We start from the raw sequence: 17,686 nt of genomic DNA, 5'->3' as shown, positions 1-17,686 counted from the left end.
AAAAATGCTTTTTGACCTTAAATAAAAGGGGGAAATGGAAAGGACAAATGAGTTTATATGGCTATGAGTCTCCAAAAAAGAGTTGGGTGGTCATCAGAGGGGTCGCTCTTACACACACCTCAGCAGGGTCCCAGAGACAGCCAAAGTAGATACAAGCCCAGGTATTAGTTCTTCTGAGGGTTACAGAGCTCCACAGATTCTATGGTCATGGCAGATAGTTCAGTGCCATGTCAGTTGGCCTTACTTTGGAGTTTGTGTTCCTGAGTGTGATGGAGTTGAACTCAGACATGATCTTTGTTCACAAGCCTCTCCTGTTACTTTAACTGGGGTTTGGTGTAAGCTGTGGGGACCTGAATCTCTGGACTGTCCATGTAATAGCCAGACCCTGAACTTCAACAGACCTGCAACTCCTACCCTCTGGTTTATTGGACTTACTCCAGCCAGCTAACAGGGAGGTGAAGAAGGTCAACCACCACACCAGGGAGCCAAGAGTGTCTACAACTGCAAGCAGGAGAATTGCATCCATCATCCATATGGAATCTAAGCCCCCTCTTGATATAGAGGTGGAGTGGACTTAACCATCCCAGGGTCCACAGGATGGAGGAATAGAGTATAGATTAGAGTGGGCTTACTAATATTCTATTCTGGAACTATTGTGATTATTAATGGAAGAAAATGTAGCACTGATGTGGAGAAAGTGGCCATGGTAGCTGCTGAGGGTAGGGAGAGGGAAGAAGAGATACGATGTAGGGGCATTTTCAGGACTTGGAGTTGTCCTGGGTGGTACTGCAGGGACAGTTGTTGGACATTGTATGTCCTGCCATGGCCCACTGGGTGGACTGGGGGAGAGTGTAAACTGCAATGTAAACTACTATCCATGTGGTACAGCAGTGCTCCAAAATGTATTCACCAAATGTAATGAATGTGCCACAATGATGAAAGAAATTGTTGATGTGGGAGGAGTAGGGTAAGGGAGTTGGGGGCTATATGGGGAACTCATATTTTTTTAATGTAACATTAAAAAAATAAATAAAGACAAAAAAGCATGTAGAAAAAAGAACAAATAGGGGGAGTTTATTTAAGGCCAACACATAAGCAATTGAGGAAATGTCTGATTAGCTGATGCTAAGCTTACATTGCACATGAGGAAAGGGCCTTACAAAGGAGGCAGCAGACATACATTGATTATTATGGTAATCCTGTCCATTCTGATAAGCCATCTCTACCAGACAGAAACTGGTTTATCACTAGATGTTGCTTACCTACCACTCTGTAGGGTACATTTCATTGTTCCATTTCCTTGGAAAGTCCCTGTAGGTCAATTGTTTTTGTCATCTGGAAAATCTTTTCTTGGAAAGGGTCTCTCCCAGCTACCCCCAATGCACGTGGCCATTTTATTTTACTTCAACATACAAGACCTGTGCATGTTTTGTTAGATTTACAACTACTTTATTAATTTAGCAATTATAAATTGTACTGTATTTTTCATTTTCATTTCTGTATTCATGTGTTTATTGCTAAAATACAGAAGTACAACTGATTTTAATATATTTATCCAGGATTCTGTGACCTAGCTGAACTCAGTTATTAGGTCTAGGCGTTTGTGGGTTTTTTTGTAGACCTTGGGGTTTTGTACATAGACAACAGTGCCATATACAAGTAGGGACAATTTTATTTACCTCTTTTCAATACGTATGCCTTTAAGTTCCTTCTCTTTCCTTATTGCACTACACCCTAATCTTGAGGGAAAACATTTAGTCTTTTACCATTAGGTATAATGGTAGCAGTGGGTTTTTTTTTTAGATGTGCTTTATCAAGTTTAGGAATTAACCCTCCATTCCCACATTTTGGCAGTTTTTGTTTTTGTTTTTTGGGTTTTTTTTTTTTTAATCATTACTTCATGTTGAATTTTGTCAAATGCACTTTCTGCATCAATTGATATGGTCATATTTTTCTTCCATAGCCTCTTAAACATTTTTGCATCAATATTCATAAGGGATATTCATCTGCAGTGTTTTATTTTGTTGTCTTCATAATTTCTTATTTGAATTTTGCTATTAGAGCAACATAAAATGAATCGGCAAGTGTTCCCTCTGCTTCTATTAATTGTAAGAAATTGTGTATAATTAGTATTAATTCTTCTTTAAATACTTGGTAGAAATCTGCAATGAAACCATCTGAACCTAAAGATTTCTTTTTTGGGGGAGTTTTTAAATTATGAACTCAATTTCCTTAATTTTCATTGGACTATTCAAATTATCTATTTCTTGTTATACGAGCTGTTGTTGCTTATGTTTTTCAAGGAATTGGTCCATTTCATTTGAGTGTTCAAATTTGTTTGTAGAGTTGTTTGTAGTATTCCAATATTATCTTTTAGAGGTCTGTTTGGCTTAGAGTGGTATCTCCTGTTTCATTCTCAATATTGGTAATTTGTGACTTCCCTCTTTTTTCTTTGTCAGTCTTCCTAGAGATTTGTCAATTTTATTGGTCTTTTCAAAGAATCATCTCTTTGCTACATTGGCATTCTTTGTTGTTTTTTTCCCCCAGTTTCTTTGATTTCTGCTGTTATTTTTATTATTTCCTTCATCCTGTGTACTTTGGGTTTGGTATGCTCCTTTTTTTCCTTGTATCCTGAAGTGGGAGTTTAGATGATTAATTTGAGACTGTTCTCTAGTGTATGCTTTTATTGCTATAAATTTTCCTCTCAGCCCTGCTGTAACTCTGTACCACAAATATTGATATGTTGTACTTTCATTTTCACCTAGTTCCATGTATTTTTTTTTCATTTCCCTTGAGACCCCCTCTTTTACCCTTGGAAAATTTAGGAATATGTTGCTTAGTTCCTCACTGTTTCAAGATTTTCTTGTTTTCTATCTCTTCTTTTAGTTTGTTTTCATTGTGGTTGGAGAACATGCTCTTTATGATAAAATTATTTTAGATTTGCTGAGGTTTATTTATCACCCAGGCTATGATCTATGTCAGTATATGTTCCATGGGCAGTTGAAAAGAATGCCTCTTCTTCTGTTGGGGTAGAGTGTTCTATACATGGTGATTAAATCATAGTTGATTCTAGATTCTTGTTTTATGATATAGTTGAATTTTACTGTATCCTTGCTGATTTTCTGTCTCCTTGTTCCATCAATTATTGAAACAAGGGTATTGAAATTTCCTATTATAGTAGGTATTTGTCTATTTCTCCTCCCAGTTATGTCAAATTTTCCTTCACATATTTTGCAGCTCTGTTTTTTGTGCATATACCTTTAGGATTGCCAGTATTATTGGTAGATTAACCCCTTTATCATTATATAATCTTCTTCCCTGTTTCTGGTATTTTCTTTTCTCTGATGTCTACTTTAACATTAATATAGCCATTTTTGTTTTCATTGGTTAATGTTTGCAAGATATATCTTTTTATCCTTTTACTTTCAACCTATCTATATTATTTCATTGAAATGAGTGTCTTGTAAATAGCATTTAATTGGGTCATGTTTATTTAAATTTACTTTGCCAATTTTTGTCATTTAATCGGTGCACTTTGACTATTTACATTTAATGTAATTATTGCTATGTTAAGGCTTAAGTCTGCCATTTTACATTTCTTTTTCAGTTTGTTCTTTTGTTAATTTCTCTGTTTTCCTTTCCTTGCGTTCTTGTGGGTTCTGTAAATCTTTTTTAGAATTCCATTTTGTTTCATTGCAGGTATTTTTTAGTGTATCTCTTTGTGTGGTTTTTTTAGTGGTTGCTGAAATAATTACATATACCTTACTCTCACAGTGTGTTGTTGTCCTAATAGTATACCAGTGAATGATGTATAGAAAACGTACCCACTTTCATTTCCCTTTATTCTCCCCTAATTTTAATATAATTGCACTAAATATTTCTCTGTATACATTTAGAACCATAGCAGACAGTGTTATAATTTTTACTTCAACTGTCAGACATTAATTTAGAAAACCCAAAAGAAGAAAGTCTATTGAATTTATCTCTTTTTTTGCATACTGTGTTCCTTCTTCCTTCCTGATGTTCCAAAGTTCATTCTTCTATAATTTCCCTACTGTTCAGGGACTTTCTTATCCATTATTTTATGGTATGCCTGATGGTAGCAAATTTCCTTTGTTTCCCTAATCTGAGAATGTCTTGATTTCCCCTTCGTTTTCTTGATGGACTTTTTTTTGCTAGACATTGAATTCTGGGTTCACAGTTATTTTCTTTCAGCCCTTGACAAATATTTTGCCACTCCCTTCTCACTTCCATGGTTCCTGATGAGAAATCTGCTGTCTTTCTAATTTTTAATGCCATAAGTAAGGATTTTTCTCTCTCATTTCTTTTGATTTTTTGTCTTCAGTTTTAAACACTAGAGGATTAATTATATGTTTTGACATGGATTTGGGGCATTTGGAGGGGTTTCCCTGCTTGGACTTCATTTAGCTACTTGAATATATAAATTTATTTCTTTTGTCAGATGGGAAATTTTCGTCCATTATTTCTTTGCATACTTTTTCAGACCTTTTCTGATTTTTCTTTCCTAGTACTTCAATCATATGAATGTTCAGTTTTCTTATAGTCTCACATGTGGCTGACCCCCTGTTCATTCTTACGCAATCTATTTTCTCTCTGTTGTGATTAGGCAATTTCTATCCTTCTATCTTCAAGTTCACTGATTCTTTCCACTCTCCTCTCTCCTCTGCTGTTGAACTCATCCACTAAGGAATTCATTTTGGTTATTATAATCTTCGGTTCTAAAGTTTCCATTTAGTTATCCTTTATACCTTCTATTTCTTTGGTGAGACTTTCTGTTTACTTGCTGAGGATTCTTATATTTTAATTTGTTCAAGCATGGTCATAATTGCTCATGAAACATTTTTTTATCACAATTGTCTTAAAACCTATGTCAGATAATTCTGACATTTCTGTCACCTTGGGGTTGACATCAACTTATTTTCCTTTTTTCTTCAGTTTGTTTGTATGATTGTGATGTTTATTTTAAACCTGGCACTTGGTTATTATGCTATGAAGATCTTATTTAAATCTTCTGTTTTAGCTGGCTTTCCTTGACATTGTTCTGGTAAGGGAGGGGAGTGACACAGCCTCATTATTTTCAGTTGGATGTAGAGACCTAGGGTCCCCACTTGGTCTCTATTGAATATCTGATGTGAGATTAGCTCCTCATTAATCCTGGGCAAGGATGGGAATTTTGGCTCCCTATGTATTCTCCGCTGATATCTCAGTGGTGGTAGCCTTGTTACCTCTGCATGATGGAGTGTCTTGTTTCTCCATGAGGACTCCTCTGACACAACTAGTGGGGATGGAAACAGATACCTCCTTAATGTCAGGTGGGGGCCAGGCTCCACACATGGTCTTCACTGACACTGCAAGTTTGGGGGTAGAGTGGGGTTGTTATTGACTCCTGGGCATGAATGTCCCCATGCCCTACTTGATCTTGTTTTGTTACCACTGCTGCAGGAGAAGTTGGAGTACCTCATTACAGCCTCTAATTGTGGAATTCTAAACTCACCACTCAAAACTTCACAGGGACAAGTGTGTGTGTATGTGGGGTGAAGATGCAGATTTTTGTTCTGTGTTTTTTAATTGGACAAAGCAGTTATTGTCTAAATGTTTTTTCTCTTGTTAATCATCTGCTCATTTCATGGTCCTTTGCCAAGAGAGTATAGGTTTTTATTGGAGCCTCTTTTTTTTGGTCTGTGCCTGTTAGAGTTTCCTGGTTACTGGCATTTGGCATTTTTAATTCCACATCTTGGATATGTGAGGCAAAAGAAAACCCAGGGAACTCACTACTATATGTTCTTCAGGTTCTGAGGACCCCAGCTGTTGTGCTTTCTTCTCTCCATTTTTCATAGTCTTGTTTTGTTTATTATATATATAATGTTCAAGGTTTTAAGCTGTATTTAGTGGGAAAAATAGGGAAATATATGTCTACTCCATCTTCCTAGAAGCAAAAGTTCATAATTCTAAAAATCTTTTTAAATAGTATTCTAAGATTCTAAGTATTTTGTTCTTTTCAAAAGAAATACTCATTATAATAAAGTTCTTTACTAGGAATAAGTATATATTTATATAATGCCTTCAAGTTTAAATATAGTTGCAAGCTATAACTATGTATGTGATGACATTTTATAAGTTATGTTCATCAATCTCACATTCCTTTCTATGGCACTGAAAGAAATCTCCTGGAAGAATTATATATTTTTCCATATATATAGAAATACTATTTTATAACCACCCAACTTTCTATTTCATATTTTAATCTTTTTTTGCTTTTTCCAATATTCTATTTATCTACAGAAGGATAGAATACAAATATATAAATATTTGCATACATATATGTATATACATATGTATTATGGATATAAATATATTTAAGTTACCTTTAGACATATTAATAATGCCAATATAATTTCATCACTTTATTCTCTTAATTTCACATGAATTTACTAATTTATAACTAAAGTCTTAGAATAGTTGTGAATATTTTGAACAAATGTATACTAGTCTATTTTAATCTTTCTATTCAAGCAGCAATTTTATCAAACTCAACAGGTGCTTTTTGTGTTATACAATTTATTTTAAGGAGAGGAAAATTCTAACTTATGACATGTTAAAATTTTAATATCAGTGTTTTGAGGGATGCTTATTTGTGCCTTTGCATCATAATTGAAAAAAAATCCTATTCAATTCAGATATTTCTAATTAGGCTATTTCTGAGGAGAAATCATTTCAGGGTTATTTTCAGTAGCCATTTATCCAAATTGTCATATCTTTGTTTTATGTTCTGTGCAATATAGTTATATGGAAACATAACAATAGAAATATAATTATGAAATTAGACATAGAAATAATTTAACTAGTTATAGCAGCCTGGAATATTAAATGGTATGTGTATTCTTTCCTGATTAATTAAATGTGTGTGTTCATATGGTGAGTTGTTTTATTTTCTGATTATAAAAATACTACTTCATTTTTTAAAGGGAGGGGTACATAGACATGAATTGCAGCATTTTTTCACATTAAAGCATAGGGCACCTCTGTGTGAGAAACGGTCCTTTTTAGATTACTAGTGGGAATTCTTGCTCTTTTGAATTCTCATCTGAGTCTCAGAATCTCTCACTTGAAAAGCATCCCAAAGATTATCTTATGCTTAACTTATACATGAGTGCATTAACTCTGTGTCATTACATGTTTTACCTACCAAATCTTGTAAATTTTTGGAAGTAAACAGTTAATTTATATCCTTGTGTGAAAATACCAATGATTAGAGAATAGGCAAATCAGAACTCTCATGGCCATTGGAAAAAATAGTTTTTAAAAGTTTACAATCTAATGTTATGATTTTCATGATTTTTGACGTTCATGTTTTCATGTTTCATTAGCTCCTATAATTAAAACAATTTTTTCTGAGGTGTCGTATAAAGGCTTGCAAATATCTTGCCAATAATATGAGAAGTTTTGTCCTACAGCTTCTATCAAGGGCTTTCCTGGGAATGATTCTTCTTGAAAATATTAAAAGTAATGATGACTAATATAAAACTGTCACATCTTAATTTATATTGTAGATTCCAGTCAATGTCAATATTCAACCACATAAGCAACCATAGTAATCAAATTGGAACCTAAATAAGACTAATATAATCCACATAATGAATGTTTTCGCATTAAGTCTTCTCATTTCTTTTCTTTTCTTTGTTCCAAAGTTAAGGATTAACATAGTCCATAGCATTTAGAAGAATCACATTCATGTTAGATTTTGCTCTGCATTAGGTAACTATTGGTGGGGAAAAGGAGTTTTCTCTCCACATCTCAGCAGGACTTTCTGAAAATCAAGAGAGGCCTGAACTACTTTGTGATTGAAAGACCCAAATTACTGAAAAATAGAGTTATAAAAATTTCTTCCTTTTTCAATCCATCCAGTCATTTTATTTCTGTGACTGCACTACATGTCTCACTTTACTTGGAAATCATTTCAAAAGTCTTAATTAAGAAATTAATGAATGTGAGACCAAGGCCCAGTGGCTACCTAGTCTCCACAATCTGCCCCCTAGCTTACCTGGTATTTAGGATGGGTCCCCCTACTCAGTTATAGTCATCTCTGTGTCTAAGTCAATATGGTCTCAGTCAGAACTTGACATGACACAATTTTGAAAGAATGCTGTTTTTTTAAAAACTTCATGTCATGGATAGTAGAACAATTGGGTTTCAAAAGACTTCCCCAAAATATTAAGATTAGAGAAATAGAAAAGACTGAGTTACTGTGTATCCGCAAGAAACAAAATGGTCAATATGAACATTTTTCCTCACTTAGGTACAGAAATAAAATAATTTATATCAGGTTATCCACTTCTGACCTTCGATTGAAGACCCAGACTTAACATTTTATTATTTCATTTATTAAAATCCAACATATATTTTATCAAATTTATTATTGAAACAAATTTCAGTGTTATTATCATTGACCTGGCTATATTCTATTTTAATATTAATATAAGTAAATATAAGTAAAGTTACTCATCCAAAAGCAAAGGCTTTTATTTATCATATTTATTTTTCTATTATTTTAATAACTGTTTTTTAGGCATGGCTCTGCTTTGTAGAATTCTTTAAAAACAAAATATCACTATTACTAAGGATTATATAGTCTTACTCCAGCTAATACATTTTTTGATGCTGTGCTAAAATCAGTTTCTATTTAAATAATTGATCTAATGAAACATTTCCTTTTTATTTGCAAACAGAATGACATTAAAGTACTTGATGATGTCCTCGCATCCATATTCAAACATGAAATACCATATTATGAGTTCAAATTTCCACAAACTGAAATCTATCCTCAAAAAGAAGGTGAGTATTTTCTAAGTGCATCAATTATTTTTTAGATCACATCCCACTGTAACTCTTTAATAAATATGACAGCCATGACTATATCTAGCTGTGCTGTTTTAGATGCTCCCATTCTGTGCTGAGAGAGTAAACTGGAACAACCAGCTGAAGGTTCATATGGCAATTTTTTAATCATAGGCACAAAAATGTGCATATGTTTTGAAATCAGCAAACCTACTTCTTGATTTTGTTTTCTATGGAAATATTTGGATATTTACATTTGTAATGGTGAATGTTCATCAAAGCATTGTTTATAATTACCAAAAATGTAATCTTCCAAAGACAGGTAATTGATTAAATAGATTTTGGCACATCCATAAATGGAACATTTAGAAATAAATTTTATTATACATGTATTTGCTGGCTAGAGCGATGCTTTGATATACAGTTATCTGAACAAAAGCATGGCTTCTAGCAGTATATATACTGTAGCCTAGGTTTGTTTAAACATAGGATTTCATTATAAACATAAGATTACTATATTTAACAGCATATATGTTTTTATATATATATACACAAATTGGTGGTCTGGACAGATGTGTACTTCATGTTAGTAGCAGTTATGTTTGGGTAATTTTAGAGATTACACCTTTTTTCATTTTACTTAATTAGTGTTTTCTACAATGACTATATATTTGTGTGAAAAACAAAAAATATATACATATTAAAATATATTTATGGGAGAGGCTACATGAAAAATTGTACTGCCAAATGTTGCCATGAGCGCAGTAGTATATGTCTGTGATGTTTGTACCTGCATAGTTTGTTGACATACTCTTTAAAATTCACTCCAAAAATTATGTAAAAATTTCACATATTGCCAAACACTCTGATAAGATGTAATGGTGAATATATCAGTTTTATATTAAGGACCTGAGTATATTAAGGACCTGAGGAGCAGTGTTTTTTCCTAATGGGTTTCTGGTTATTTGAATCAGCTATCTTCAGGCTGCCAGGTCCCAGAGGAGTAGTGAGAAAAGAGTGGGAGATTCTTGGGCAGAGCCTATTGAGATTAACCTAGAAGTGGGAGAAACTATATTATGGAGAGGTTAATTATTGGGAAAGATCAGGATAGCTAGTTTTAAATAAATTATTTAAGCTAGCGAGATGAGTGCATTTTTTTTTGTTTCCCATGTACATTTAATGATATATACTTCACATATAAAAGTTAGATATTAGATTATTATATAAAAGGAACATGGCATGATTCAGCACTTAAGATGCTTACAGTTTTTTGGGTAAACATGATGTTATGTATATGATAAGAGAAAGAAACAATGTGCCAAGTTTTATAGAATTGATTGTCTTAACAGCAGAAATTTAGAGAAAAGATACATTAATTTTCAGGGTGAACTTCAAAAAAGAGATAAGACTTTTACCTAGACTTAAATGACAGATGGGGTCCCAATGAGGAGGGACAGAAGGAAAAGGAATTCTGGGCAAGCAAAAGTACATGCAAAGGTATTAAGATGGAATTATGACTTCATTTTTAAAAATTCCTTCAGCATTGTATTTGTTTAGGTTTGTAGAACCAGAATAGTGGAATTCAAGATAATTTAAGTTTTGGAGTCATTTTTATAAGAACCCTAGATAAATTTAAAAAGTACCTCTCAGATTGTTGTATATGTTGTTTAAGAATTTTAAAGTTGGGAAGGATGAAATAACTTTGGTTTTATTTTTATAGATAAAGATTCTGGATGGGTTAAATGAGAATTTCTGAAAATGTAGGTCTGATCCAGTAGTTCTAGGATATATTCTAAAATACTGCATTTCTATGTGTCCCCAGGCGATGCTGATTTTGTTAGTCTTCAGACCTCTTTTTGAGTATTAAGGGTTTAGAGCAGTTGTTCTCAAACTTTGCTGCACATTATGCTCAGCTTGGGAGTTTTCAAAAATTCCCAGTGCCTAAGCCGAACGTCACACCAGTTAATTCAGAATCTCACAGTGAAACCTAGCTTCAGTACTTTTTAAAGTTCCCCGGGTGATTCCAATATGCACCAAAGTTTATCAGCTCATTTTAACAACCCCTAATTGCTTCAATGTGTTACAAACCAGCACGTAACTCATCCCCATAATGATCCTTGACATCTAGAAAATATCTTTCTCTTTTCAAAGTTTAAAAAGGTGATAGCGTATGTGAGTCTTGAACCATTACTATAATTTATTAATCATTCTGTATTTGACAAAGAACTTCATAGAACAGTTAATTTTTTAAAAGAAGCTAACAGTGGAAAGTCCAATATAAACTGGATAATTTATTCAGAAATCTTATAGCTGAGTACTGCTACATAACAAATGCTATTAAATCTATAACAGCACCAAACTAACATCATGAAATTAGGCTCTAATCCCTAGTTGAAGAACAAAAATACATAATATGTTACATAATACAAAAAAATGTAAGATAGACATGAATATGATTGACCTTGTGTTTTGCTTTATCCTTGATCCTAAGGTTTTCAAAATCTAGTGTCTAGTCCAGAATAGCTGGTCTTTAAGAACATGCAACAGCATGCTTGTACTGTTTATACTGAACTGATGAATAAGTTTGAGATGCCTTTATACATAAACTGGAATTGGTTAAGTGCGGCGGCTTGCTCGGTTGGTAGAGGTGGGGTCTGGCTGCGGACGAGGGGTCGGTCCAGCTCTGGACGAGGGGTCGGTCCCGCTTGGGACGAGGGGTCGGTCCCAGTTGGGACGAGGGGTCGGTCCGGCAGCAGACGAGGGATCGGTCTCACAAGGGGTTGCGCGGGTTCGGCTGACGGGGTTGCCCGGCGAAGCCAGCGACGAAGGGGTCGCCCGGAGAAGCCGGCGACGAAGGGGTCGCCCAGAGAAGCAGGCGACGAACTGGGGACAAGGGAGGCCAGGCCCTTGTCGGGGGCTCTCAGGACTGGAGGGCGCAAGGCAGAAGAACTACCGCGGAGACAAGGTAAACACGCAAGTCCACTTTACTGAGGGAGAGGCAACAGTTTTATAGGGGCTGGGGAAGGCTGATTGGTCGAAGCCACGCCCTGTTCTGATTGGTTGCCGGCGAAAGGTCAGTGGGCGGTAACGGACGGGGGAGGGGTGGTGGTTAGGGATTGGCTGTCGCTGTTGCTGGGGGAAGGGGCAGGGTTTAGGGATTGGTGGCTGCTGTTGCTGGGGTGGAGGGCAGACTTGAGTTTCCCGCCCACGCCTGGCTGTTGCTGCTGTCGGGGGAGGGGAAAAGGGCAGACTGGAATTTTCCGCCCTGCGCCTGCGCAGGGAGAAAGAAGAAGAAGGGTGCCGCCCCACAAGGCATCGGGTGGCGCCATCTGGGAGGAGGGGCGGCTGCGGAAGCATGGCTGCCGAGAAGGGGAGACCCGAGGGCACTCTGCGCCCATGCCGAGCTTCCTTCAGGGGTGGCGGTGAGTCCAACCAGCCACCCTATTATGGGGGCAGCGGCTTGGCCTGCCGCGGCTGCTCCCCCGCCAGGCCAGCAAACCACACTTCAGCCCGAGGGGTGACCGCAGTTAAGAGAGAGAATTTGGGGAAGAAATGATATGTTGTTGAGGAAGGTATATAGGAAATGCCACTAGAGGAGTTATTCAAAGTGGTAAATCCAGGTATAATTCCAGATGTCTATCCCAGAGGACAGTTCTCCAATTATTTGGTGAAAATGTTTTAGTTATTAAGTTACTTTTATTTCTCTATGTTTTAACCAAAATAAAATGGAGGCTAGAGTATTGTGAAGAGAAGGTAGTTAATAGGGTAGTAACAGAGATTTTACCTTGATAGTTGACCTACCCTGAGAATAAGTTACGGAATTACCCATAGACACCTATGGTTATTTAAAAGTATGGCTCTAAATGCTATTTCAATCAAAATCATCTTATCTTAATGTTTCCCCATCTTCTTTTCTTTTCAAAGTTGATTTAGATGAATTTCAGATTTGGATTCCTGCCATTTCATTTATATGTAAAATGATATTAAATGCAAATATGCCTTGGTCATTTTTCCTTATTCTCTATCCAATTAAGTTCCCTATTTGCCATATATATATATTTTTTTCTGGGCAGGCAAAGTTGTAGGTATGTGGAGATATTATAGAAAGTAGAAAAGACAACAAACTCTGCCTTTTTGTTTTTTAAAGATTTATTTTATTTCTCTCCCCTTCCACACCCCCCGCCCCCCATTGTCTGCTCTCTTGTCCATTCACTGTGTGTGTTCTTCTGTGCCTGCTTGGATTCTTGTCAACAGCACTGGGAATCTGTGTCTCTTTTTTTTTTGTTGTGTCATCTTGCTGTGTCAGCTTTCCATGTGTGCAGCGCCACTCCTGGGTGGGCTGCGCTTTTTTTTCACACAGAGCGGCTCTCCTAACAGGGCACGCTCCTTGTGCATGGGGCTCCCCTATGTGGGGGACACCCCTGCATGGCAGGGGCACTCCTTGCATGCATCAGCACTGCACTTGGGCCAGTTCACCACATGGGTCAGGAGGCCCTGGGTTTGAACCCTGGACCTCCCATGTGGTAGGCAGACGCTCTGTCCGTTGAGCCAAATCCACTTCCCACAAACTCTGCCTTAATGTTGTTATCATATGTACCTTATAATGTCTCATTGTTGATTTAAAAATAACATTTTCTACTGATAAGAATTTTCCTTTGGAAAAAAGCTCTCTCTGCAATTAGAATAATCTAAGATTTCTAAATAACTTGATTGTATTGATGTAATGTAGGGCTTTTTAAATTTGCTTTTTTCCCCAGTATTTATTTATTTACTTATTTTAAAGAAACTTTAGATTACATAAATGTTACATGAAAAATATAGGAGATTCCCATATGCCCCACTCCCACTCCCTTCCCCTCCCACACTTTCCCTCTTTAACATCCTTCATTGGTATGATGCATTTCTTAAAATTGATGAACACATATTGAAGCCGTGTCTCTAAACATGAATTATAGTTAATATTATACACACACAATTTATAAGTTATGACAAAATATATACTGGCTTGTATCCATCATTGCAATGTTATGTAGGACAATTTCAGTGTCCCAAAAATGCCCTCTTGTTACACCTATTTTCCCCTCAGAACCTTCAGTGGCCACTGCCTCCATGTCAATGATAAAAGTTCTTCTATTGCTACAATAACATAAGTCTATAGTAGAACCATAGTAAGTCTGCTTTAGTCCATTGTTCATTCACTAGTCTGGAGGATTAGGAAATGGTGATGCCCACTGTTTCTGATTGAGAGGGGGCTTAGATCCCATGGGGCAGATGGATGGAACTATCTTGCTTGTGGTTACAGACTCGCTCTGTTCCTTGGGATGGGCATTGTCCATCATCATCACCTTCTTAGTTGTCCTGGGTAAGTGCAATGAACTGGAGAGTAGGTGCTGCAACCATGCTGAGTTTCAGAGCCCAACTGCTATATGGATGGACCAAAGATTTAAGTCTCTTGGACATGCTCCTATCAAGTATAGTACTAAGTATAGGTTCAAATAGAAGGGACAGAAGAACCATGTAAAGGGAAACCACAGATGAGTCCAACTCTGTCACACTGGGGAACATAATTTCCAAGGTAAGGTCCATTGGCAGGTGCCAAATTGCTGAGCTCTCTGCCCTGCCTATAGTGTCTGGATGTCTCTAGAGGCCTCAGGAGGCCTGCTATTTGAGGCAATATTTATTGTGGCAGTCAGTGAGATCATGCTGAGATGTGCATAAGCATAACCTCTGGAATGAACTCCCAAATCACTTTGAAGTCTCTTAGCCATATAAACTCATCTGTATTTACTTTTCACCCTTATGGTCAAGGTCTTTTTCCAGGTGCATGGCTAGTTGGTGCTTCATAATAATCCCTAGGTGCCAGGGAGGCTAATTGCTGGGAGTCATGTCTCATGCTTGAGGGAAGGTAGTGTGTTTATATGCTCAGTTTGACTCAGAGAGAGGCCACATTTGAACAACAAGGAGGCCCTCAGGAGGTAACACTTAGGCAATGTACAATACTAGGCTAAGCTTCAATTTCAAAAGAAAAGGTTCATAAGTACAATCATCAACATCAAGGGCCTGGAGCAAAGGTCTGTCCTCCTTCACCAGGTGCTACCCCTGTGCTCGGGGGATTCTTGCTGTCCCATTAGAGAATGTATCAGAACTCATCAGGATGGGAATTCAATATTCTTTCAGTTATTGTGTGGATCTCCACTCACCATGACAATTCCCCATGAACACTAAAACACATTCATATGCCTTAGAGGCATGCCCCAGATTAAACCCCCTCCAATGCATCCCCCATCACTGATGACTCTCACCAGTATTCTTCCCCTGCCACAGTTGTAACGTTTCTGTGATCCAAATCTTCTTCAAAGATGAAACCAAGAAAGTAACCAAATAAAAATAATAAGAAAATGAAATAATATTAGTTTTTAAAATAACATATAAATTTTTTCTTTTATTTGTTAAAGCTTCTTTCTTTTTTTAATTAATTTTTATTATCTTTTTTAAAGATTCATAGATAACACAAAATGTTACACTAAAAAATATAAGAGGTTCCCATATAACCCATTCCCCACCCACCCCCACTCCTCCCATATCAACAATCTCTTTCCTCAGTTTGGCTCATTCATTGCATTTGATGAATACATTTTGGAACACAGCTGCACAGCATAGTTTACACTCTCCCAGTCCATTCAGTGGGTTATGGCAGGATATATAATGTCCTGCATCTGTCCCTGCAATATCATTCAGGACAACTCCAAGTCCCGAAAATGCCCCCATATCACACCTCTTTTTCCCTCTCCCTGCCTTCTGCAACTCCCATGGCCACTGTCTCTACTTCAGTGATATAATTTCTTTCATTGCTAGGGTCACAATAATTCTATAGTAGAATACCAGTAAGTCCGCTCCGATCCACACTTTATTCCCCCGTTCTGAGGGATGGTGATGTCCACTCCACTTCTAAATCAAGAGGGGACTTAGATCCCACATGGCTGATGGATGGAATTCCCCTGCTTGCAGCTGTAGACTCTCTTGGTTCCCTGGTGTGGTGGTTGACCATCGTCACCTCCCTGTTAGCTGACTTAGATAAGTCCAATGAACCGGAGAGAAGGTGTTGCAACTCTGCTGAGGCTCAGGGCCCACCTGGCACATAGACACTCCAGAGATTCAAGTCTCCAGAGCATACGTCAACCCCAGCACCAATTACAGCTCAGTAAAAGTGACAGAAGAGGCATGTGTAGAAAGGTCACATCTGAGTCCAACTCCATCACACTCAGCAGCACTAATTCCAAAGTAGGGACTACTGACAAGGCACTGAAACCCAGAGCCATCTGTCATGACCATAGGACCTGGGTATCTCTGTATCCCTCAGGATCACCCCTACCTGGGGGTGTATCTACTTTGGCTCTCTGAGATCCTGGTGAGAAGTGCAGAAGTGGGACCCATCTGATGACCTCTTGACTCATTTTGAAGTCTCTTAGCCATTTAAACTCATTTGTCTTTACCATTTCCCTCTTTTATTCAAGGTCTTTTTCTAGTTGCATCACCACCTGGTGCTCAGCAGTAATCCCTCGACACCAGAGATTCTCATCCCCAGGAGTTAGGTCCCACGCTGCGGGGAAGGTAATGCATTTACATATTGAGTTGGGCAAATGCATTTACATACTGATTTGGGCTTAGAGAGTGGCCATATGTGAGCAACATCAAGGCTCTCAGGAGGTAACTCTTAGCCATTCTGATGCTCTAGGCCTAGTTGTAATTTCAAGCACACAGGCTCATAAGCATATTCATCAGTATCAAGGGCCCATCATTGGACCATTCTTCTTCACTGGTTTTTGCCCTTGCACTTTGGGGATTGTTGTTGCTCCGTTGGGGAGTGTGACAGAGTTTCTTGGAATGGGAACTCAGCACTCCCTCACTTGTTGTGTGAAACTCTACCCCCTATGTCAATACCCAATGAACATACGAACAGATATATATACCATATATGCATGTCCTGGAGAACTCCCTCCCACCCATGCATCCCCCATCAATGACACCCCAGACCAGTGCCCCTCCCCTGCCATAGGTGAACCCCTCTGTGATCCAAAACTTCTTAAAAAATGAAGTCTAATATATTGCCAAATTCAATTAATAGGAAAATGAAATAGCAATGATAGGTTTAAAGATTAGAAATAGAATACATAAAAATTTAGAAAAACTAAAATAAAGTAAAAAATAAATTTGGGTATTAAAAAATGAAAAATATCCTAAAAATTTTTTTTGATGTTTTGCTTTCCATCACTGTAATAGGTATTGCCCTGTATGTACAATGGCAAGGCAATCTCTTCCATTACTTGCTCAGTGTCTACGTCATTTTTTTTTTTTTCCAAAAAAGTTTTAGGTCACAGTAAAGTCACATATAGAACATAGGGAACTTCCATATATCCAACATCAAGCTCTTTTCCCCTTTCCCAGCAATGATCTTTTTACACGTGGATGTTACATTTGCTGCAACTGATGTACAGATATTGAAACATAGCTACTAACCATGGTTCCATTATGGTTTACATTATGGTTTACATTTTAGACTATACACCTTTATAAATTTTTGGTGATATTTAACATGGCCTGTATCCCACCATTGCAGGATCATGCAGAACACGTCCATTGTCCCCCCAGTTACCCCCTCTTCCAACTATTCTATTCCTCTCTCCCCCTCCCTTTGGGGCCCATAGTGACAACCAAGCTTCACTGCTTGAAGGACAAGATTCATAGATACTTGCAACAATGCTGAGGGCTTGACATGCTAATCTGTCCTCCCCAAGTGGAAGCCACCCATGTTCTCAAGAGACACTCTACC

The 17,686-nt window shown here is 37.3% G+C and overlaps 1 protein-coding gene across 2 annotated transcripts in view; it reads left to right on the top strand.

The window, feature by feature from the left end:
- The window catches only part of BANK1 (B cell scaffold protein with ankyrin repeats 1), a 371,762-nt gene that overhangs the window by 135,501 nt on the left and 218,575 nt on the right, over positions 1-17,686 (top strand). For both annotated transcript variants that reach the window (XM_058294914.2, XM_058294915.2), the window contains exon 6: positions 8,748-8,853. In XM_058294914.2, coding sequence (XP_058150897.1) covers positions 8,748-8,853 — 106 coding nt within the window. The remainder of the gene's footprint in view (positions 1-8,747; positions 8,854-17,686) is intronic.

Source organism: Dasypus novemcinctus, chromosome 1 (genome assembly GCF_030445035.2).
Source record: "Dasypus novemcinctus isolate mDasNov1 chromosome 1, mDasNov1.1.hap2, whole genome shotgun sequence".
Taxonomy (NCBI): Eukaryota; Metazoa; Chordata; class Mammalia; order Cingulata; family Dasypodidae; genus Dasypus; species Dasypus novemcinctus.
The sequence above is the reverse complement of the archived record's forward strand: the minus strand, read 5'-3'. Positions and strand labels throughout refer to the sequence as shown.